Source organism: Pyrus communis, chromosome 5, assembly GCF_963583255.1.
Source record: "Pyrus communis chromosome 5, drPyrComm1.1, whole genome shotgun sequence".
In the NCBI taxonomy this organism is placed as follows: domain Eukaryota; kingdom Viridiplantae; phylum Streptophyta; class Magnoliopsida; order Rosales; family Rosaceae; genus Pyrus; species Pyrus communis.
Window position 1 is genome coordinate 5,061,004 of NC_084807.1, and position 24,299 is coordinate 5,085,302.

The window sequence follows — 24,299 nt, forward strand, 5'->3', positions numbered from 1 at the left end:
GAAATATTTATTTGGCATCCATATAGATATGAAATAAATTGTTACTAAATTTGTTGTGACACTTAATTCACATGACATAATTGACTTGTCTAGTTATGCTGACTTTTAAGAGTTTGTGTTGTAGTTTTCTTCTAAGACATAAGAAGAAAAATATATAATAGTATTTGTGTCACATCCCGCCCTGGGGGGACCACTTCCCGGGCCCGCTCCACCACTGTAGTATGATATTGTCCGTTTTGGACTCCGACCACGCCCTCACGGTTTTGTTTTTGGGACCTCACACGACGTCCTCGTCGCCACACACGCGGCCAGGGTTAGGCTCTGATACCAAATTGTCACATCCCCGCCCAGGGAGGACCACTTCCCGAGCCCGCTCCACCACCGTAACATGATATTGTCCGCTTTGGGCCCCGACCACGCCCTCACGGTTTTGTTTCTGGGAACTCACATGAAAACTTCCGATGGGTCACCCATCCTGGGAATGCTCTCGCCCGCTACTTGCTTAACTTCGGAGTTCCCATGGAACCCGAAGCCAATGAGCTCACAAAAGGCCTCGTGCTAGGTAGGGATGAGAATATACATATAAGGATCACTCCCCTGGGCGATGTGGGATGTCACAATTTGGCTACTGAAGGATGAGTATGAACTCTTACTCAAAATTCTTAGTGTTTTAATCACAGAGTTTTGTGTTTATGATCAAAACCATTCATACTATGAATCACACTGTAAAGATCATCTCCACAAAAAATAAATTAAAATTAAGGTCGTTTAGTCAATTTATTGTAGCAAATACATAGACGGTTCGTAATGTTTTTTCCAATACCGTTCATTTGTTTTTAAACAGTTTGATGACTAAACGACCTTAGTTTTAAATGATTTTTTGCTTAGGCGATCTTTATAAGGTAATTTATAATATGAACGGTTTTGATTATAAACACGAATTTCTATAAAATTGACAACGAACAATTTTGAGAAATTTTGAGTAGGAATTTCTACTCATCTTTGAGTAGCTAAGTATTGTTCAAAAATATATGTTGTATTTTTCATATGATTAAGGTCAGTATATATAAATTAAAACTATTTTTTCAAGCATAAACGAGGCTCTTTTGGCGCGCCTTGGCCAAAGCAGTCATCGCCTGCACAAGCAAGCAGAGTAGCTCCCTCATTCTCTTATTGAGCCGGCAGACATCGGCGAGCGAGGCGAAGTAGGGTTAGATTAGAGGGAGGGGACTGCAAACGTCCGTTCCACAACCATGCATTCCTCCCACTATTATTTGATTTTCGATAATAAAAAATCATTATCTGATTGTAATGGTTTAAACATCTATTGTTATTAGCGTAAAATAACGTAAATTGCACAATACCGATTTTCACTATTATATTAATTTCTAAATAAATCAAAACAAATAATATTATTCTTTCGAATCTCACTAGTTCTCACTCATAAGAATGTGTTTGTTTTCGGAATTCTAATCGTAACCCATTACCCTCATTCTCACTCTGACCACTTTGGCTAACCCTAAGAGCTTCGTATGAATCCGATTTAATTTAATATTTAAAAAAAAAAAAAGTAGGCTCAAACTTGGAAAAATATCACCAAATTCTTAAAACTTTTCCCTTTCACGCTCCAAAACAAAACAAAATAAATGAAAATGAAAAATAATTAAAAAGAGTGGAATAATATTTATATGACTTTTATTATTATGCTGATATTTCCAACCTGCGGTGCTTGCGGTATAAGTAGGCTTCATTTTCTCCCATTTCTCACTCCACCCAAACCCCGAAGGCAAAAGCATGACACAAATAAAAGGAACAGCACCAACAGCAACAGCAGCAGCAGCAGCAGATCACAATAAAAATTAAATCGAAAAAAGAAAACAGTTTCTTGTAATCTAAGGCATTCCCATCATTTCTTCACCACCAATCAAGCCCCTACCTTTGCTTTTTCCCTCCACCAAATCTCCAGAAGACTCCTTCCTATCAACCACACAATCTCTCCCCTTCTCTCAGCTTTTCGGACTCATGGGTCGAGAAGCGGACCTTCAGATAATAGCATCAGCCGCCGCCGACGTCGCCGTAGCCGCCCCCTTAGTGCCGCCGACACTGCCACCGGCCCCGACTGCCCTCGCTCCAGGCTTCAGGTTCCACCCAACAGACGAGGAACTCGTCATTTACTACCTCAAGCGCAAGGTCTGTCGCAAACCCTTCAAATTTAACGCGATCTCCGAGGTCGACATCTACAAGAGTGAGCCCTGGGACCTCGCTGGTAAATACCCACACCTCCGATTTCTCAATTTTCCTTCATTTTTTGTGGCTGGGTTTCTTAATTTTTGTGAAAATTTTGTATTTTTGTGGTCTTTTTTTTCTTTCCTTAATGTATTTTATAAGGTAACTCGCCGTATGATGTATGTGCCTGATTTTTCGGCTGAGATAACGCTGGATAATTTTGGGCTTTTTAAGATTAGGGGTTGTGATTTTGTCTAATTTTAAATGGGTCTTTTTAGACAAGTCGAGCTTGAAGAGCAGGGACCAGGAGTACTACTTTTTCAGTGCATTGGATAGGAAGTACGGAAATGGGGCAAGGATGAATAGGGCTACCAACCAAGGGTACTGGAAGGCCACCGGAAATGACCGGGCCGTCAAGCACAACGATATCGTCGTGGGGATGAAGAAAACCTTGGTGTTCCATAGCGGCCGAGCTCCAGATGGGAAAAGGACCAATTGGGTTATGCATGAGTACAGACTTGTTGATGAAGTTTTTGAGAAGGCTGGGCTCGGCGCCATTCAGGTGAGGTTTTGCACTTATGTTTAATGAGCTAATCACTAGGAAATGAGAGAAATGCTGGTTTTGTACTTATGCTATTTTTTGTTTGATGATTGCGGAAAGTTTTCGCATATGAGCTGAATAGTTGATTTTGGTGAACTACTTAACTTGGTTTAGTGTGTTACAATAATGTGAAATACTGAGATCATTATCTACATTTACGAAAGCATCAGACTAGTATTTTTAAGTGTTGGGTTTTGCAATCATCTGGAGACTGATTTATTATTTTTGTTGTTTCCCATTTGCTTTGGCTGCTGGAGGATGCGTTTGTGCTATGTCGAGTATTTCACAAAAGCAATATAGGACCACCAAATGGGCATCGGTATGCGCCTTTTGTTGAGGAGGAGTGGGACGATGATGATAAGTTAACTTTGGTTCCTGGACAAGAGACCCGGACTGTAGCTGTAGTTAGTCGTGATGCATTTGTGGTAGGAAATGGTCATGCTGCATGTAGTGAACAAAATGATTATGCTGATGGTAGTGAACAAAAGGTACATGCTGCTCGTAGTGAACAAAATGGACTTGCTGCATACATTAGAGGAAATGGACATGCTGCATATACTGGAGGAAATGGACATGCTGCACATATTGGAGGAAATGGGCATGCTGTATGTATTGGAGGAAATGGTCAAGCTGCATATAATGGAGAAAATGGTCATGGAACTTCTGTTGAAGGAAATGGTCATGGAACTTCCATGGAAGGAATTGCTCATGGAACTTCCGTTGAAGGAACTGGTCATGGAACTTCTGTCAAAGGGAGTGGTCGCAGCACTTCTGTCGAAGGAGGTGGTCGTGGCACTTATGTCGAACGTAATGGTCATGGCACTTCTGTCGAAGGAAGTGGTCATGGCACTTCTGTCGAAGAAAATGGTCATGGCATTTCTGTCGAAGGAAATATTGTTGAAGGAATTGGTCATGGTGCTATAATTGTAGTAGATGACAATGGAACCACTAATGAAGGTGACTGTCATGAAACTTGTACTGCAGGAAATGGTCACAGTGTGCCCAGTGCAGAAAATAATATTGAGCAGGTTTGTGCTTTCAGTTTATTTATCTATATTCTTAAATCTATTCACATAAATTTTTGTTCTTTATTATCGTGTAGGCTGGATTTGCTCATCCATAATGCAAATAATGGTTTCCCCACTTTCTTATTAGTTAATATCGTGATGACTGTGTCCCATTATACGACAACATTTTTTTAGAATAACCTAATCAAAGGATCCAAGCAAACTAGTGAAGCATGCACCGTAAGGTCCATTATTGAGGCATTCGGGGTAATTCATCGTCTCTAGGTATTAACAAATATCTGATGAATCACGAGAAATAATAAAGTAAGGATTCCTTGCATAACATCCAATATGCACCAACGGCGAGTTTGTATATTGTATTCTTGGACATGTGAGTTTTCATTGTTTTTGTTTTGTGGACTGAACTCACTGACACCAACTTAACTTTCAATATTCTGGTGGGTTGGAATTTTCTAATTCAAACCATTTTCTTTTTCTTCCATATACTCTTTCGTTCTTTGAAGAGGTCTGCACAAATTAGTGACTATATATTTTGGATGATAGCATATGACCCTCTGTATCTCTATCATATGTGTATTAGTATTTTATAGGTGTCATCATGATATGCTTATAAACTAAAAGTATACGTAATTGTTGAAATCAACCTTTGAAAGACAATTTAAGGAGCCTTCCCTGTGTGAAAGGAGGTCCGCATTGACTGGTGGATGACATTATAATGAAAAGGTACTTTTGAAAGGATGTTGTGTCTTCTTTGTCCTTGATTTTGGATTAGAACATGTCGTCTCTGAGAACGTCTTACAATTATGCAATAGGGGTTTTCTATTATATTGTACGGTCTAATAATCCAGTACTGTTTTGAACTGTTTGACCTTGACATTTTTCCTCTAGGCTATAAATGAATTGTGCTTCAGTGAACATGTGGCTCGGAGAATCATTCTGTTCTATTAACATGTGGCCTAAAACTGGCGTCTCTGAGGATTCATAGGAAACATGGTGGACCCTCTTGAGGTTGCATAGGATGATTTTTGAGATTAGGGATAAATTACCTTGAGAAAAAGATATCAGACGGTGGAATAGTTGATATCAGTGGCTTATGTGATAAAGAACCTTTCTTTGTTATCAAGGTTTTGTCGTAGATCAGTGGCTCATGTGATAAGGCGCCACATAAAGTACCTGTTTCTCAAAGTTTTGATAAGCCATGATGAAGTACCTTGAGAAAGAAGCTAAGCACCTGTTTATTTTGTTGTATTTTATGAGAGTTAGGATAAAGAGCAGTGATGTTGCTTGGTCTGTAGAGAGCATCTGCACAATTGGAAGGTTCATTTGTTGAAGTTTGAGATAAGGTATTCAATTGTTGAAATTTGAGATAAGGTTTTACAAGAAAGTTGACAATTTTTCTTGCTTAAGGTGATAAAAACGATTATAGTGACATGGACTGAAGTATGTTTGAACTGTTTGAAAGACCAGGAGGTGAAGGAGAAGTCTTGAAGAATCCAAATGGTAACAATGATTTAGGTTCAAATGTGATGAAAGTGGATTTTGTTGGTTGTCATGATATGTTTGTTAATGATCTTTTACCATAAGTGGGGGATATACGAGGCTTTTGCAAAACAATTTACCTTCTTGATTCCTAAGCAGGTTAAGTTGTAAACATTCAAGTTTTGCAGTTCCTAAGATTTTCTTGTTATGTCAAACAATTATTATTGTTAACAGTGAGGCCAACTTATGAATGGTACAGAAAGGAACTTAACCAGGTGATTATTTAGGTCACTGTTATACTAGTTTAACTGGCTCTCTCTCCCTTCTCACCCTCTTTATATATACTCGACTTGCCAATCTATGTTTTTCTGTTCTTCCAAAAAAAAAAAAGGTTGTGTTTTGCATAAGAAAAATGGTTAAACTAGGGGAGAGCTAGACCTGAAGAAAAGCCTAGGATCTGGATAATAACAACACCCTATATAAAAATTATGAAACTGAAGTAGGCAAGTCATGACGACAGTGTTTCCATTATTTGTGCTCTCGTTTTCTTTTTATTACGGAGATTTGCAGAGCTATAGGCATTGTTCAGGTTAATTTATAGATCCTTCTGGAGTTTAAAAGAATATTTTAATGGTTGTCATTAGCCCCTTGTAATGAGTAGAAACATCAGGATTTCATTACACTCCAGAATCCTGATATTAATTTGAATGAGTGACCTGGTTCTCAGTCTTCTAATGAAGTTTCGCCATTATCCCCCCACCAATGCTTTACGTTTGGGTTTTAGTATGGCTGTTTTGCTAGTATTAATTGATAGTTGTTACATGCAAGAGTTATCTTGTGGATAAAAATAACAGATAGAACTGCTTAAAAAGAAAGTAAATTATTAAAAGGTAGATTTTACCACATGGGAGTTAAATGTGCCTTGAGTTTTGTTTTATTGCGTAGTCTGTTGACCTGCCGTATATTTGTGATCTGCCATACATATATTTGTAACACCTAGAAATCTCGGGATAATATAAATCACAATCACTCTTTAAATTCTAGCTAAAATGAAACCAAGATACCTAAATTTGACATTAAAAAGCTACTTGTTCGTAGTGCTACTTTCTGGCACTGGTGCTACAGATGACTCTTTTTGACCATTTTGTATATTGAAACCATGGATTCAAAAAATCTGAAATGAAAGACGCACACGCCTTTCATAGAACCAAACTACCTGACCATGCATCTAAGGCCTTCTTTTTATCATTGCCAAAAAAGTTGTTCTCTTATTAGCGTAGGCTGCAGCATCAGTCTTGTGTTGGGGATTGTAACTGTATTTCTTGACTCGTGAATCATTATAAATATCTCAATTTCTTATTTTCATACTTGAGGTTTTAATTCTAAATATATGCTGAAACTATCCGTGGTGGTGCAATTTGGATTTTGATTTACATGTTATTATGATTGTTGCTACGTTTTGTGTGGATACTATCAACCGCATATCTATTATCATTGTTGCTATGTTTTGTATGCATAATATCAACCGCATGTCATGGAACTTATGTAAGTGAATATACACTTAAAGAAGTAGACAATGATGTGCTACTGTAAACAATCAAAGTTGATATCATGGTATATTGTGAACAACCAACCTGACCTGTTTGAGACATACCCATTTATATTGTCTTTGTTCATCATATTCGATACTTTAGATTGCGTGTCGTAGCTTCTTTCATTTTTTCTTTGTATTTTCAATTCTCCTTATATCCACAATCTGCTTTATCTTGGTTGCTCATTTCAGGATACTCAGGCAATCAGTAAGGCTATTGTTGTTGTTCCTGAACTTCCAGTAGAGAATCAAACTGTTTTACCACCATGCAAGACGGAGAAAACTGACGATTATCCTATGACATGTGTGGTTAATAGAGAAGAGAGATTAGATGACTTTCCGTCACCAGGTCCAGATGATGCACAACCCCTGCTAACTTTGTTTAATCGACAACCTGGGCAACTACGCCAGTATAAAAGAAGGCGGCATAACGACTCAAATTCTAACCATTCAAATGCTTCTGAGATTTCAAGTGGGATGACACATGACCCTTGCTCGTCTACAACAACAACAGCGTCAACTGAGGCATCGATGACGACTACCAGAAATTTTCTGTCTGCACTGGTGGAGTATCAGCTGTTAGAATCCCTTGAACCCAAAGATACTACCCCAGCACCTCCTCCTGAACTCAATGCTGCTTTGATGGAATCTTCTGTGCCTACCAGCTGCTTGAAATACATAGAGACTTTGCAAACTGAGATCCACAAAATCTCAATTGAGAGGGAGACATTGAAGTTTGAAATGATGAGTGCCCAAGCCATGATCAACATTCTTCAAGCCCGAATTGATCTCCTAAACAAGGAGAACGAGGATTTGAAGAAGAAGGTCTGAGTCGCCCAGTGGATTCGTAGTGGTATGTACTCCATAGTGTTCATTGGATGAGTTATCGGCCCCTTAGGGGCCTCGTCGAACTATCTACAGTGAGTATGTTTTCTCTATTAGAGTAAGAGCTGTCTATGTTTTCTCTATTAGGGTAAGAGCTGTCTCTGTTGTTAATCGAACGATGTTGTAACCGTGTAGGAAGCTTGCTGTACGTGTAGCAAGCTGAACTGTGTTGTACCTGTCATCGAAATCGGCAGTTTTAGACCCTAATTATTATAATTTTCGAGCTTATTGCCTTTGTTAGTTAACCAAGGTAATTGCTTAGACAGTGGTTCCCAGAGGACTAGTGAGCAAATGCATCAGTTTCAGGGAACCACTTTGGTTATCTCCCTTCATTGAAAGTGATTTGGAGAATGACAATTGATTGTGACTGTTGAGCAAGATGGTTTAGGCGCTCTTTCTCCTTCATTCTTGGAGGTTATTTTACAGACCCCCATCTACCTCCCACAAGCTCCTTGTACTCTGTTTTATGCAGCAATGAAAAACTCAATTTCGTTGACAAAAAATTACGCATCGGAACCATTTTTAGCAAGAATCATACCAATGTTCGATGTTCCTTAGTTTAAAGGGGGTGGTGTAGTGTATCAAGATTTATATGGACTTTTGTTGAGTTTTTAAATTTACACACTTTCACAGATATGGTGAACTTTTACGGATTATTATAAACTTCATATAATTCTATAGATTTTTAGTTATGCACTTTGGTAGAAAAGAAAGGAGTTAAATGATACTTTCGCAGGATTCTAGACAGTTTGATGCTAGATTTTTTAAAATTTTATCAACATTCATGAACTTTTTAATCACCAATTTATTAATAAGCATTATTATTTATGTCTTCATTATTGAAATGGCAATCATGAGTCCTAATCAGGACAAGGTGGTCTTATGAAGTAGTGGTAGCAACAAAGGTGGTGGAAGTGTCACGAGATGATTGTGGCGGCGGGGTGGTGTTGGGGTGGTAAAGGAGTAAGGATGGGGGAGGTGGTGATGGGGTGGTGATGATGGTGGTATAGGTGATGGTCATGATGGTGAAAATGGTGATAACGATGGTGGAAGTGATGATAAATGTAGTCATTGCATTATAGTAGTGGTGAAATATCTCACCAAATAATAGAGAAAGAAAAATAAAATCCATCAGAATCTGATGGGGAGAGGCTTGATTTGCTATGACAAAAATAACTATAAAAGCACTCAAAGTCCATCAAAATCCATGACTTTCTAAAATCCTTTAAAATAAGTGAAATTTTGAATACACCTGATTTTTGTAGACTCACAAAAAAATTATAATTGAATACCACCATATTTTCATAGACTTTTCAGAAGTCATAAAAAGTCTGTATTTAATACATTAACTTTTATTGACTCCTTAAAAATTTATATAGAATACATTTGGATTCGAAAGTTGAGTCAAGTTCGTCAAACTCCATATACAACACCCCTTAAGAGTTTTCTTTTTCTTCTTGTTTTTAGGTTATGTTACTGTTTGTACATTTTTGTAGAAACTTTTTATAAATATAACGCGCGTATCACGAGCAACACACCCCAGAAAACAATTGAACATTGATTTTAAAAATACATCAAAGAATTAGTAAAGTAACACTTTGAAATAATTAAGGGAGTTTTAACGAAAAACTCACAGTACTGTTCACTTTAACGAAAAGTCACATTTTTACACTAAAAAGTCAAACCTAGTACTATTCACTTTACCCTTTATTTTGTCCTTATCGTTAAAACTCAAAGTTTTTAAACATTTTTCATTAGTTTTCCTAATAATTAAACACTAGTTCATACACAAATTAAGCATCAAATTAAACTAAACGATAAGGAGCACCTAAGCTCTCTTCTACAAGGCATATTGCCCTGTTGTCTAAGGGTTCGTTTGAAAGTACTTTTAAGATAATTGAAAAGCGCTTTTGATGAAAATGTTTTAAAAACCAATCTTTAGTAAAAATTCAAATAAGTCATGGAAAAGCACTCGAAGTGCTTACTGCAAGAAGCACATATATGGTGCTTCCTCCAAAAAGCACTTAAAGTCCTTTTGCAGACCAAAGTTAATTTTACTAGAAATGCTTTCAATTATTTTAAAAGCACCAACAAGCCCTAACACTGTGATCTACAAAGATAAGGTAAATAAGCAAGGTTGAGTAGCAAAATATCAAAGGAAATAAAGGTATCTAATTGTTTTTTTTTTTTTTTTTTGAAAACTAAAGGTATCTAATTGTTTATAATTACATTACACGTTTCATTATCTTTGCATAAACACAAAAATATATCTACACACAACGACACACTACAGTGCTCTTCTAATAAATTAAGTATATATCTCATGAAACATGTATCTCCTTGTACACAACTCGTCTGAACTAAATATTAGACACTTTAATAGTTTATACCGCACAGTTGTAAATGATGTTAATTTGAAAGTAAAACAACCCAATAAATTATTTCGTCAAATATATTAAAAAATGGAAGTCAGAGGTTGAGGCTGGTGCATATAATGTTAGAAACTCGACAACACGCGATATGTGTGGAGCATCACAAACAATGCGTCATACATTTAATTTGGTAAAATGTTAGAAATTCGACAACACACGATGTGCGTGGAGCATCAGAAACAATGTGTTAAGTGTTTTAATATTTGATCACACGAAACACACATGAAGAATGAGTTAATTGAATGAATTTCAGAAATTATTATGTGTAAGATTCTACGAAAGTAATTCAACGCGTATTTTAAAATTGGTTATACCAAATGTGAGTTTGTCCTCAAGATTGTTTTATAATTTATCTAGGTATATTTACTATTTTTAATTAATATATTATTAGTAATAATTTTTGTTACTTGCGACATTATTAGTCTAAACAAGAGAAAAGGAAGAGGGGAGGTCGCAGAGGTAGACCATATTCGCTAAGGCAATTCACCACTTATCAGAAATAAATTTCTTTTAAATAATTAGTATATATGGCATATGTGAATTAATTCAGTTGACTAAAGTAGTATACTCATGCTCTTGTATTTAAGTTTAAATCATCTTTCTTTCAAAAAATTTTTTTTTGTCAAATAATAGATTTTGTTAAATTAGATGTTAAATTAACCACAGATGAACTCAAACCCACGTCATCATGCAAGGACTCAACTCTTTTTCCACCACTATGGTAAATGATCACTTGCTCAAAAAATTATTTTAAAGAGATGTAATATTATTTTTTGTTGGCTAACTGGAGTAGATTAAAATGTATTAATATATCTATATATATATATATATATGTTTTGGTATGAACCAAAATATTTCTTTATCCCAATACCTCCTAAAAAGTTGGTATTTCTTTTCCACCTCCTATTTAAATTGTTTCAAGAGGGAAGGAGTGGAGTAAACCTCTCAGTGAATTAGCAATAATGTAATTTAAATTTATTTTTAAGAAGAACCAAAGACATGGAAATTCTTTAAGAGGTGAACGGAGAGTAAAAGAAATTTCAATTAATTTTTTCGTACAGATTTATATTTCTTCGTACGTTAATCTGGTGTCTCCAAGTAACTTGACGGACGCAATTACATCAGCCCATATCATCACCCACGCCACGTGGCACCTGTGCAGCATCCCACATGAGTTACCTTTGCGATGTCTGTAAAGCGGCATAAAACTACGTACCTGTGACCCAAAAAAATCACCTCCATTTCTTCGCGGAGAAGTTTTCGGTGAGGCTAACGACGCTATATATTTACCGAAACGACGAACTGGATCGTACTTGGCACACCTACCCAATGACTATTCAGCTCTCCGATTTCGTTACAATCCAAACCCTAATCTAACCTAATTTCCAATTCCCGATTCCCAATTCTCCGTTCTTTCGATTCCTTTCTGTTTCGAAGCCCTAACGAAAGATTTTCATTTTTTTTTTTTTGTGTGCTGGATTTGATTAATTCATGGCCCGCGGCAAAGAGAATTCACTCGCTCCTGGGTTCCGATTCCACCCAACCGATGAAGAACTAGTCTGGTACTATCTGAAGCGTAAGGTCTCCGGCAAGAACTTCCGATTTGACCCCATATCGGTCGTCGATATCTACAAGACCGAGCCTTGGGACCTCCCTGGTCAAAAATCCTAACCTTTTCTTATGCTTTTCAATACATACATATGTATACATACGTGAATCATATCGTTGATTGCGGTTATATTTGTGTTTTATTTTTGTTGGGTTTTCGTTTTCTGGTTTATTAGGCAAGTCGAAGCTGAAGACTAGGGACTTGGAGTGGTACTTTTTCAGTTTTCTGGATAAGAAGTATGGAAATTCGTCGAGGACGAATCGGGCTACTGAAAAAGGGTACTGGAAGACTACGGGTAAGGATCGCCCCATTAAACATAATTCCCGGGATGTTGGGATGAAGAAGACGCTGGTTTTCCATAGCGGGCGAGCCCCCACCGGTGCAAGAACCAATTGGGTTATGCATGAGTATCGCCTTTCCAACGAGGAATTGGAAAAAGCTGGAATTCAACAGGTTAGATTTTTGTTGACGTTGCTATTGTTCTGTTGGCATTTTATGATGTTATGGAATTGGAATTGATTGTTGGGTTTGTCGTGGCGGATGGGTACAGAAGGATCCGTATGTGCTTTGTAGGATATTCCAGAAGAGTGGCACGGGACCGAAGAATGGGGAGAAGTACGGCGCCCCAGTTATGGAGGAGGAATGGGACGATGATGACGTGACTTGTGTACCTGGGGAAGAGGCGGCTGCTAATGTAGTGGCAGTCAGCGAAGAGCCAGATAATGAAGCAATGGATGTCAACAATGGGGCATATGTTGAAGCATTTGACCTTGATCAGGTTCTTTATTCATTCACCCTTTTCATTTCGTGTTTTGTAGGCGAATTCAAATTGTCTGAAATGGGGATGGGTAGATTTGGCCGGAATTTATTGAATTTAAAGATAACTCCCCCAGTTGTGGGAAACCCCTGGATGTGCTATGATAAATCAAAAGTAGATATTTTAACTGTGTCCAGCTATTGGAGCTTAAGTATGGCTGAGGGCTCCTAGTTGGTCGGGCAAATGATTTTAACTTGATCTGGCTATCCTGTACATGACTATGCTGAAAGGTCTCTGTTGTAGCTGTACATATATAAGTAACCCAATGTCAGCAAATGGACTTGTTATGCCCTTGCTTTAGGAGCTTAGTGGTTTTTTTTTTTCTTCACAAAGAAATGATTATAATGAGATGAAAGGAAACAACGAAGAGTATTTGTGTATGTTACTAATATGGGAGTATCTTATTTGAATTTATACATGGGTTCCTGTTAAAAATATTTGAAGCTTTGTACTCCGGGATCACTTATTTAAATTTCACCACTTATTCAGAAGAATAACTAATACAGCCTCTATAGTTTCTCTAATAAGATTTTTGTTCTTATTTTTGCTTATTATGCTGCTCTTCTTTTGTTCTGGATAACAGTGTGTTCAGAACAACTACCTCATTAGCTTTCCAATCTTCTTTTTCTTATCAGAATTTTGGTTATCTTTTCTTTTAACTTATGAAAATGGTCTCCCCCTTAAGGTTGAAACTTGGCGAGACTTTATGTAAGTTTTGCCAGCTTTGCATTGTTTCTTAAAATTTTATTTGCATTCTTAAATTTAGGGAACTGTTATTGGCACTCCAAAAATCTCATTTTGCACCCCGAACTTTCTATAATTAGAAAGAAAAATACACTTGTGGGGAGTGTAGAATGAGATTTTTGGAGTGTTAATAATAGTTCCCTAAATTTCTCTGGAGTGCAGTTTTCTGCCTTTTCTGTTACAAACAGTTTTTTCTCTGTTGAACTGGGCTTATGTATTTGTGAAACCATTTATTGCATTTTAAGTATGTATATCAGGAATTCTTTTACGTTTCAATTATTATTCAAAGAGCATCATCAAGGTGTGTAACTGTCTAACCTAGAATACTGAAACAAATAATGTTCACTCAGCAGAACTTTCCATCAAATGAACTAGAAATGCAGTATTACAAGTTAATGTTGCATTGATATCATTCATAATTGCCATACCTTAATGTGTTGGTAATTTTTTACAGTGTACAATTTTCTGAAAGTTGGCAGAATCTTGGTGTCCTTTTAAAATGGATCTGGATGATATTTCTTTGTGTCCTCTCTCTCTGATGCTCTGTCACCCTTTACCTCAACCCCGAATTGTTGCAATCTGACCTTGGGATTTGTTGATCTTTGATGCTACGTCTTCTAACCATTTAGATTCCCCTTGTATTGTAAGTTCAAACTACGCTGTAATTTTTGTATGTTCTTGTCACGTGATACCGTTAACTAGTTCTTAGATCTGATCTGCTAACGGGGACAAATTCAAATTAGGACCAGATTGTAGAATAAGACAATAGGTATTATTTGATGGATTTCGAAATATTCTTGGTCCTGGCCGGTGCCACGAGAAGCGTCTTCAAATTGAAGGAACTGAGATGATGCCGTAGTAGTGAGATTGAAAAGATCATTGTGTTCTAGAATAATGCATTATGCATGATATTCTGATGATTAATCTTCACATCTGAACCTTTATGTGACTGGAAATTAGAAATGGAAAACATCTGCATCCTTTTTCCATCTGGTCTAGGGCATCTTAATCATTTTAACTTGGAAAAACTAGTGTAGATAGAAAATTAAGGTTGGGACAGAGAGAGTTAAGGTGTGGTAGAGATAATATATTGGTGTGACTAAATTACTATATTCATACGTATTATTCAACTATTTAATTTAAAGAGGGCATAATTGACATTTATCCTCTTTGGTTGACAAGAGGGTTTTCATAAATAATAGTATGTAGACTGTTTAGGTATATAAAACACATATATGAGATGCCAGGGGCCTTCATTTTCCGTCAGTTTCTTCTAAAGTTTTTCACATGATTCAGCTAAGCCATGCTTGGGTACTGTACATTTATAAATACTTTCTTTTCCCAGAATCTTGACACAGGAATTCTGTCTGAAAGTGCACCACCTCCTTTGAACTTCTATCATGGGGAGACGAGCAACTACATTGAGCATTATGGGGACTTTGTTGAAGATGATACAAAGGCTGTGATGGGCACTGGGGAAACTTTGGAATACTGCGAACACCAGATGTTCTTTGGATACCCAGAGCATTATGAGACGGTTGGGAACCCAGTCAAAAATGAATATATAACCTCACAAAATCCCGAGGACTCGAAGTTTGTTGACTTGACAGAGCACTATGAGGCTGATGCAAAACCAGTCAAAGATGAATGCTTTCTTGAACCAAGCGATGGTGCAAATCCATCTGTCGTCAATTATTCACTTAATGAACCATATTTGGATGCTACTGAGAATAAGCCATTTGGTGATGGGCTGTTCCTTGAAACTAATGATCTTTCAAATCCAGTTGAGTCAACTGCAGGCTTTGACATGCTTGATGAGTACCTTACATACTTTGATGCCAATGATGACATCTCTCAGTATATTGATTTTGATTCTTGTGGCTATGTTCCTGACCAAGGTCCATCTGACCAGAAGGTACATTCTCAAGTTTCATTTTCCTTTTGTATTTCGGGATTTTAAGTAGCATCTTTCAATTAATAAACTGTTGTATATCAGCTTCTGAATGGTGAAACTGAGCTACAACCAATGGGAGGCGATCATCTTGTACAACCAGAGCCACAACCAATGGGAGGCGAACATCTTGTACAACCAGAGGATACTGATGATGCATCTTTGTCAAAGAAAATGCCCGAGTGCAAGTTTGAATCAGGTATAGTATCTTAATTTCAGCTATTAAATGCACTATCATACCCTTTTTGGTAACTTATCCTTTAGATTCTCTTAATGTGTACCTATCATTATAAGGAGTACCGGAGGTTTAGGTTTTTTACATGATATTTAATAATTTTTGTATTCCATCACTGGTCATGTTTTCCTCACCTTCTGGGTTGTGTGCGATTATGGTGGTGCAGATGGTAACTATCCCTTCATCAAAAAGGCAAGTCACATGATGTTGGGCAGCATACCTGCTCCACCTGCATTTGCTTCAGAGTTCCCTGCTAAAGAAGCAATGCTTCGGTTAAATTCTGGTGCATCGTCTTCCAGTTCGGTTCATGTTACTGCAGCCATGATTAGAATTAGAGACATAACTTCAAGTGACAACAGGATGGACTGGTCTTTTGGAAAGGATGGGGTGGTCAACCTTGTGTTTTCTGTTCAGCTGTCGCAGAATGACGGAAACTCTGGCAATCTGGTGCCAGTCGGTGGCTCACTCTCTGGAAAGACAGGATGTGTGGTGATGCGGGGATGGTTTTTGTTTATGTTTCTCTGGGTTCTGTTTCTTTCTATGAGTTTCAAAATCGGGAGCTACATCTGTACCAGGTGATGCTTCGACAGTAATGGTGGTTTGAGCCTATCTCAGGATGTTGTAGTAAACTTCCCCTAGTGACTAGGAGAAGATGCATGTTCTTGCAGACTCGATATTTTAGTTAATTGTTACACTGACTGCAGAACTAATTATTTACGCAAACCGTTTTAAGATACCGTAAAGCGTGTTATATTTGGAATAGCTACATACTGAATGAATGTAATACTGAATTTTTGTTTCAGTACCTTATTTCGTTCTATATACAATTTCGTTGTAATTGAAGGCTTGACATGGTATAACGTAGAATGTAGGGTCGATTTTAAGACAGTTCTTGCTTGCCTTGCTGTCAACCTGAAAATTCAGCAGAAATGCTTGCATGGGTTTACTAACTTGTGTAGGGTCGAGTTTGATCTGCTGCAACCGCGAAGACCTGTTTGAAACTTGTGTAACTTCGTATGTGACAGATAATGCACATTTTTTTTAATCAAGGAGATAAGAATCACAAAGCATTTGAGGTAAATGTTCAGGATTACGGTTATTTGCAACTCAAACACAAATATAAATTTAGACATAAATGTTCAGGATCTAGGCTGCACAGCAGAAACCTCAAAATTTAATGACTTTTACATTACTCCCTCTGGTTTATTTTCATGCTCTTACTACATAAATGATGCTCTATTATTTGCCTCATGTGCTCTATGTGGTATCGTATCCTTTGTAAAAGTTCTCGAGACGTGGAACTTGTCTGCTGAGGATTACATCTCTCCAGGAAGCATAGTATCCTCGGGTAAATCACACACAGCGATACCCTGGAAAAGAATGAACATGGAGATTAAGATGCGCGAGTGGTGTCAGCAGGTAGCAATAGTGTAAGAGTGAAAAACGTACCTGCCCAGTAAGGTGAGCGACGCATCTTTTCTCAGCTAGTAACTCAGCTTCGCTCTGAAAGATTATCACGTCAAATGAGACAATTAGTCCAAAACTACTACAAAGTCCACACTAGTTCAGTCAATGCCTACAATACACTACTAATTTTCGTGCCAGTATAGTACTTCAATCCAGTCAACAATGCATACCCTTTTTATTCGCTTGCGAAGATAGTCATCAAATTGTATGTCCTTTACAAGTTCATAGTCGCCATCTCCCTGGAGTTTGTGAATAACTTATTAGAAGTGCCTATATCACAAACATAAACACAAGGAAAGGAAAATCTCTTGTATAGACTTACTTTAGATCTGCATGGCATACTGAATACTAAATCCTCTGCTATACCATAGGGATTTCCATTTGTGTAAACCTGCAATGGGATGGTACACAAGGGACGAAGAGCAACTCATCATGAACTTTTGTGGCGTTGAATCAATGCAGAATAACTTAACATTTGCATTTATGATGTTCAGTTTAATATTGATCTGGGGCGTTTTATATGCATGCAATAATATGCAGAGACTTTCAGTGGCAACCAAAAACTAGAGAAGGAAACACAGAAAATTCTACTTAATTCCTTTTGTTTCTCAGAGAGTTGGGCATCAAAGTCAAATGTTTCTCCATCGAAACTAATGGAGTTCTGATCATATGGATTCTCAAGATGGTCTGGTTGTTACAGAAGACAGACAGTATATATAGGCTTACATAATGTGCATCATATCAAACAAACACAAACTTACTGCAGATGAAAACCAATCGCCCTCTGGGGTAGGAGTAACCAAAGACTTTATGGCATCTGCAATTGACATGGCAGTTGATGCAGCTGACGATCTTCCCCATTTCTTGATGAGCACACCTCCTCTCTGTGAATTGGATACGTCTTCAGTAATTAAAAATGAGGAGCAGATATGGTTTTAGACAATGTTGAATTATGGAAATATACGTTCGGTCTTACCTTCTGGATAAGTTCGGTAAATTCTTCCTCTAACCATTTGTGATCCTTGATGACCTCTTTGACCGGCAAGCCATTAATTCTAGCATTTAAGAAGTCTGGCACCTGATAAGAATTATGCAACTCTTCTTCAAAACGAGAAGCTAGTGAAAATAATCCACGCTTTTAAAAGAGAATGATTAAATGACCTGGGTGGTTGAGTGGTTTCCCCAGATGGTCACGTTTGACACTTTATCATAGAAGACACCTGCTTTGAGGGCTAGCTGAATAAATCATAAGCCAACTATGTTAAATGATTATTCCTTTTGGTCATGACCTAATATTGATTATTGTCTATTCTACTAATGTTTGCGAGGTATATGTACCTGACATTTTGCTCTATTTTCGTCCAGCCGTGTTAAAGCATGAAAATTCTTTGCAGGTATGTTTGGAGCATTTTTCAAACAGATGAGTGCACTGCATCAGGAAGAATATAAGTAAAAGTGATGGGCATATCTCCGCAACCTGTGCATCCTTCCATCCCAAAAAATTGAAAAGACAAGGAAGACAATTACTTACTTTGTGTTACAAGGGTTTCCAACTACAATCACTTTGACGTTATGTGATGCAACAGCACTAAGAGCTTTTCCCTGATTTTTGAAACAAAACATATTTGATCAGAAACTATTGAGCCAATGTGTGATAGTGATATCACATAAAATCTAACAGAACCTGCTCGACAAAAATCTGCCCATTCAGATCCAACAAGTCTGCTCTTTCCATTCCAGGACCTCGAGGCTTTGCTCCTATTAAAAGAGCCCATTCTACATCTTGGAAAACCTCATATGGATCAATGCCAATGCTCACCTCCCGCAACAACGGAAAAAGAGAATCCTCCAATTCCATAGCAACTCCTGATCGCAGAAACTGTTCTCTTAATGAGCCGCACATATACATAACTTAGAAGGCTTCACTTTTGGTGAACACATTAAGTTATTGAATTCAAAACTTGTGCAACTCCAATAGATACATCATTCACTAATTAACTTTTCTTCCACTGTAATTCTAGCTAACTGCCCTAATAACACTGCAGAAACACAGGCACACCCACAACTAGAGGTAACATTGTATATGACGGTGATAAAATATAATCTGCAATGTATCCTGTCCACGATATCTGGATGCTGAACCTTCTTCCTCAAGTGAGACAGACGACAATTGACATTGTTCAGTTCCTCTTTTAAACATAGGGAACAGTAGTATTGAAGAAAGTTGAGGTTCCACCATAAAACCAACCGGCAATATGGGGAGTAGCCCAACCACTTATAAGCACATGCAAGGTCCATCCTCTCATCAATGTGGGATTCATTCTCAACACGCCCTCTCACATGTGGCAAATTTTCAAGCCTAACACATGGGCAACACAACTTGGGTGAAGTGGAGCACGTGTGGCCGTTGAGGTTCCACCATAAAACCAATTGGCAATATGGGGAGTCGCCCAACCACATACAAGCACATGCAAGGTCCCTCCTCTCATCAATGTTGGATTCATTCTCAACAACTATTAAGAAACTGGGGAATCTCAGATTTTGCCGACCAACTTAACTTAATCCTTCTAGTTATCAGATAATTAGGAAGTCAACAATGCGATTACTTGATTTGTATGAATAAATAACTATTACTGGTTTAAATCAATATTAAGGGTCACAAAGATTTGTTTACTAATTATATTATTTGTGTAGGCGATATGAAAATGCTGCTTTGGACTGCAAATGTATGTAAATCTACACTAAATTATGTCTATGTCAGAACCATACCTTCAAGAGCTTGGAAGGACCTTTCAGATCCCAATAGTTTCAATGCAATAGGTTGGTCTGGCCCAAAAACCTCGCCTGATGCAAGCTGGACAGTAAGAAAGCATGTTGAAAATGTTGAACTTGTTAAATTCTAATAACAAAAATGCGATTATATTCTAAAAACTAGAGAGGGTTAGAATATTTTTTTTCTCTCTTTTATGCTCCCACACTGTAGCATATCAAGTAAAGGCGCCATCCCACAATTGCATGAATTTCTACATGCTCAGCAAATTAAAGCATAATCCAGTTTCTTGTCAGTTGAGAGTACTACATGTCTCTACAAGCTCTATTTTCCAGTTTAACCTGATATGGTTTAGATTGTTGCAGGTTATCGGAAAGACCGTAGTCTAAGACTAAGATAACATGTAGGCAGGGACTGGATGGTTGCAGGACCCAATGGGAATAGAACTCCTAATTACAGGTATAGAAATATAATGTTTTGAAAGTATTAACAATTTAACAAAATAGGTAATTGCTAGTCAATAAGTTCCAAAAAGAAGGACAAAGTGCAAGAGGTTTAGGATGCAAGAAAGACTTACTTTAAATAGTAGATGATTAGATATCATCCCAGCTGCACCTGAGACTGCAATATTAATTAATTTCTTCCATGATTTTGTCTCTTCTTCCTGTGAATTTTGGACCTTATTAGATACATTACTTAATTCATTGCAAAGGAAAAGCAACTGCAGGTCAATAAATAATCAGATATGCTCTCTCTCTCTCTCTCTCTCTCTCTCTCTCTCTCTCTCAGACACACACACACAAACACACATTACAAGCCCAGTTTGGATACTTTAAAACTGCATGTATCTTCAGCAGAAAGTCTTTCACCAGCAACAAACAGAAAAAAAAAAAAAAAAAAAAAAAACCCCAAATCGACGGTTTTTGTCTGATTCACTATTTATGCAACAAAATTGTAAAACATAGATTACAGTACATAACAAATGAGTCTTATGCAGTAACTACTCAACAAAACAGAGAACATTCTACTTTTGGTAATGAAAGTCTAAATATACTAGAACAGCTCGACCAGACAAATTGACAGACACAATATGTACACTTATATGACAAACTGAAGCTCCAGAGTTTCCCTACTAAGACAAGGTGAAAACCCCACAAATCTATACCAAAGTTCACAGAATCAACATAAACCCAGATAACAAAACGAAGAAAGGTTACAGCTTGGAGATCATAGGTGAGGCAGAACACGCCGAAGCACTCAGGCTTGTTCTTCGGGTCTTCGGTTTGCGCTGGAGCTGCTGGAGCTTGAACTTGACTGACATCAGGAACAAGAAAATTACTACTACCACAAAACAAAACAAAACAAAAACCCAAAAAAAAAAAAAAAAAAAAAAAAAAGAAGAAAAAAAAGAGAAAAAGAAATGGTGGAGATATGTGAAGATATTAAAGCTTACTTGGGTGCAACAGAGCAACAGATTCTGTCATTTCGAGTGTGAGGGAGCGGCCGAAAGGCGACACGACGGTGAAAGTGGAGATGGGTCGATAAGGGTGAGAGCTGGGATAATTGAAAAAGGTGGGTCTTGGTGTATGAAGGTGTTGATAGCTCAGCTACTGCCATGGTGTTGGCGTGGTAGCAGAGACAAAAGATGAGAGGGAGAGAGATGGGAAAAGGGGTTTTGCAGAGAAGGTCTGTTTGAAGACAGAGACAGAGATTGGCTTGGAGGGAGGGGAGGAGAGGGAGGGAGATGAAGGAAGGAAGAAAGAGAGCGTGTAGGAAAAGACGGATTTTGAAATATTAGTCTAAGGCCATGTAAATGACACTTGTCAATATTCCCTCATCCATAAGAAATTATCTGTTTTCTTTCCTAAATTTTATAAGTGATACCAACACGTACTTGGTAGGTACTATCTTCATTTGAAAATTAGATCGTATATATGCTGCCATGATATTCGATAAGCATTCATAATCATATTTGTAATGGTACTAAGTATTTGTAAGTACTGTAGCAAGTCCTTAAAGAATTACTTGTAGTTGCTTCCATTAAATTTTGATGGTTGCGTCCATAATTTAGGACTAGCTGCAGTTGGTTTTATTATTCGACACAAATGGAATAACAATAATCCCTTTTGTTATTACTTATGTGATTGAAGCAAAAGTTTAATTTAGGATTGAAATCTGGATTAGTTTGAGCTAAATGCTTAGGTCTTACAAATATTTTCAAGTTTTAACCAACCTATTTCAATAGAGATAAACCATGACTTTAGCGTATTCTTTCACTGGTTGAAGATATCAAAAGTTTGATGATGAATTCGGCTTGTTTGTACTTGCCATATTGGTTTCACACAAAACATAGTGAGTATGAACAAGCAAAACCTCCATCATCAAACTTTTGTGACAACTTAACTTCGTTGGGACATTAGAAATTGAATACAAGTATTTGGACATTAGTCGCATCCAACATCCAAAGTCCAAGATTTTGGCATCAACTAGTAATATGGCTCCTACGATAGCATTGCAATAGCTAACTAGCTCAGGCAACGAGTGATAGACTTATTTCCTCTTAAGGCTTTATTTTATTGGGCTTGATATTTCGTTAATTTAGTTTGTGGTCGGAATTTTAGGAACGTAAAGTGCACAATTGGACCCAAAAGAATGGAAAAAGGGAGCAGAAACCCAAAGGGGTCTCTCTCTGTTTCGGTACCACCGCTACTTTTGTTGCTTGTGTTTTCGACATCCCACACCGCACCAAGACAAGACAAGACAAGACCACACCATAGGTTCCATAATTTTGTTTTTTCTTTTTGTTTGTTTTTGAGTACAACGATATATTTTACATTAATCACACAATACGCAATTTAATTTGGTATCGAATTTATCATCTATGAGATTCGAACTTAAAACCTTCACTTACAAGTAAAGAGATAAAATCCATGAGATTCTACAGCCATGCATTTCACAATTAATGGCTAATAATAATAGTAATAGGAAAAATCCACACATGGTTGGTATGTAAAAAAAAAATTTTAAAAAATTAATTAGTCAGAATTTGGATGACAGTCTGACTCTTAATTGGATAGAATGTAATTGACGTCTCAATACTTTCTTTCTAGTGAGAGGGAATATCAAAAACTCCCAATAAAGAATCCTTTCCCTATGCTTTTGTGAACAAATCTGCTATTTGGTTTGGTTGAGCAACGTACTTTGTAACGATCCAACAATTTTTCACTATTTGTAATAAACTAACAATCAATCTCTATATGTCTTGTTTTTTTTTTTTTTTTTTTTTCATAAAAATCCGGATTAGCAACTATATTTAAAGTTGTATGGTTATCAAATGATGTGGTTGCTACTGATTGAATTATTACTTAACTGTTGATTAACGTGGTTATTTCCTATTGGTGACACATCATTTGGTTTGCAAATTTTGTTTAAATTTTGGTCTCCCTAACATTACCCGTTATTTAAATGGTTACTCATAACAGTAACCATGAATTTTAAATGGGTCCGTAACCACGGTTACTCATACCCGCATGTATGTTGTCCATCCTTATTTGGGGTTGGTGAATTGCACGATGGTAGTCAGTGAGAGGCTAAAATGCCTCTATGAGTCTTTTCAATCACTGAAAAAAGTGAATTGTTGTGGAAAAGTCATCAACTGGTCCCTTAAAAAAAGGGTCTATAAAGGCCCAAGTCTTGGCTATAACTAGGATTGAAGATCATAGGATTAGAGGGGAAGGGAAAAAGATCATCTCCAGATCTCTCCCTCTAAAGTTCAAGGATGAAGTGATCGGGGTCCTTGAAATTTGATTCAACGGTTAAAAACAGAGAAGTTAGTAAAAAATTTTAAAAGCTATAATAATTATTAACCGTTGGATCAAATTTCGAAAGCCCGGATCACTTGATCCTTAGGCTTTGGAGAGAGAGATCCAAAAAGGTCTCTTTTTGAGGGGGAAGTCCTCCCCTGTGACGAAATATTCTTATTATGTTAAATGTCAATTGAATTAATATATTAGTACTAACTGTTTAGTGCTTAAGCTCTTATATATACAAACGAGCAGTGGATTGCCTTATTGGATGATGTATTTCTCTTCCTTAACTCATTGCTTCTGGAGCTCAAACTTTTTATACTCGCCATAATTTAGAGTAAACTATCATATTTTTTGTTCCCAAAAAGAAAACAAGGAATACAAAATATTCATAGTTTAAGTTGGTTACAAAGGTATTGTTATTGATTCATTACGCAAGATTAAACAATTTCTATATACGAGACTGCAACGACTTTTTAATATCTCCCTTAAATTTATAATGCTAGTTGAAATCTGAAAACTACTTGGTTATGGATACAAATTGCAGACGAATGCCATGACAATCTAGAAAACTTAATGATCAATATCTTGTTTAACAGACTAAGTCTTAGCTAAGTTGACTAGAACAGTGTACTCTTTTCGCGGCACCCAAGTTTGA

General features: G+C 37.2%; 3 protein-coding genes across 4 annotated transcripts; 2 read left to right on the plus strand and 1 right to left on the minus strand.

Moving 5' to 3' along the window:
- The first annotated feature begins 1,781 nt into the window (after positions 1 to 1,781).
- Positions 1,782 to 8,038, plus strand: LOC137734795 (NAC domain containing protein 50-like). 2 transcript variants are annotated; one of them, XM_068474077.1, is made up of 4 exons: positions 1,782 to 2,266; positions 2,505 to 2,788; positions 3,085 to 3,855; positions 7,118 to 8,038. In XM_068474077.1, exons 1-4 carry the CDS (start codon positions 2,023 to 2,025, stop codon positions 7,754 to 7,756), a joined length of 1,938 nt encoding a protein of 645 aa, XP_068330178.1. In that variant the 5' UTR covers positions 1,782 to 2,022; the 3' UTR covers positions 7,757 to 8,038. The 2 variants fall into 2 exon arrangements, with proteins under 2 accessions (XP_068330178.1, XP_068330179.1); XM_068474078.1 differs by having other exon boundaries at positions 7,127 to 8,038.
- A 3,439-nt stretch (positions 8,039 to 11,477) lies between these two features.
- Positions 11,478 to 16,400, plus strand: LOC137733352 (NAC domain-containing protein 53-like). The gene is made up of 6 exons (XM_068472504.1): positions 11,478 to 11,899; positions 12,027 to 12,304; positions 12,402 to 12,629; positions 14,758 to 15,327; positions 15,409 to 15,562; positions 15,765 to 16,400. Exons 1-6 carry the CDS (start codon positions 11,734 to 11,736, stop codon positions 16,175 to 16,177), a joined length of 1,809 nt encoding a protein of 602 aa, XP_068328605.1. The 5' UTR covers positions 11,478 to 11,733; the 3' UTR covers positions 16,178 to 16,400.
- Positions 16,401 to 16,652: 252 nt separating this feature from the next.
- On the minus strand, positions 16,653 to 21,591 carry LOC137733353 (malate dehydrogenase [NADP], chloroplastic-like). The gene is made up of 14 exons (XM_068472505.1): positions 21,289 to 21,591; positions 21,053 to 21,149; positions 20,413 to 20,499; positions 19,835 to 19,919; positions 18,750 to 18,931; positions 18,597 to 18,667; positions 18,404 to 18,494; positions 18,227 to 18,301; positions 18,042 to 18,143; positions 17,827 to 17,949; positions 17,388 to 17,456; positions 17,236 to 17,304; positions 17,048 to 17,101; positions 16,653 to 16,968 (listed from the first exon to the last, which is right to left on the minus strand). The coding sequence occupies exons 1-14, from the start codon at positions 21,450 to 21,452 to the stop codon at positions 16,915 to 16,917; spliced, it is 1,323 nt and encodes a 440-aa protein (XP_068328606.1). The 5' UTR covers positions 21,453 to 21,591; the 3' UTR covers positions 16,653 to 16,914.
- Between the last annotated feature and the right edge of the window lie 2,708 nt (positions 21,592 to 24,299).

Excerpts from the sequence above, each read along its gene's own strand:
- LOC137734795 (XM_068474077.1), top strand. The coding sequence starts at position 2,023 with ATGGGTCGAGAAGCGGACCTTCAGATAATAGCATCAGCCGCCGCCGAC. Across the intron at positions 2,267-2,504 it reads TGAGCCCTGGGACCTCGCTG|ACAAGTCGAGCTTGAAGAGC; the intron begins GTAAATACCCAC and ends GGGTCTTTTTAG. Across the intron at positions 2,789-3,084 it reads CTGGGCTCGGCGCCATTCAG|GATGCGTTTGTGCTATGTCG; the intron begins GTGAGGTTTTGC and ends TGGCTGCTGGAG.
- LOC137733352 (XM_068472504.1), top strand. The coding sequence starts at position 11,734 with ATGGCCCGCGGCAAAGAGAATTCACTCGCTCCTGGGTTCCGATTCCAC. Across the intron at positions 12,305-12,401 it reads AAAAAGCTGGAATTCAACAG|AAGGATCCGTATGTGCTTTG; the intron begins GTTAGATTTTTG and ends GGATGGGTACAG. Across the intron at positions 15,328-15,408 it reads AAGGTCCATCTGACCAGAAG|CTTCTGAATGGTGAAACTGA; the intron begins GTACATTCTCAA and ends GTTGTATATCAG.
- LOC137733353 (XM_068472505.1), bottom strand. The coding sequence starts at position 21,452 with ATGGCAGTAGCTGAGCTATCAACACCTTCATACACCAAGACCCACCTT. Across the intron at positions 18,144-18,226 it reads GAAACCACTCAACCACCCAG|GTGCCAGACTTCTTAAATGC; the intron begins GTCATTTAATCA and ends AATTCTTATCAG. Across the intron at positions 17,457-17,826 it reads GCGATTGGTTTTCATCTGCA|GTTTACACAAATGGAAATCC; the intron begins GTAAGTTTGTGT and ends ATCCCATTGCAG.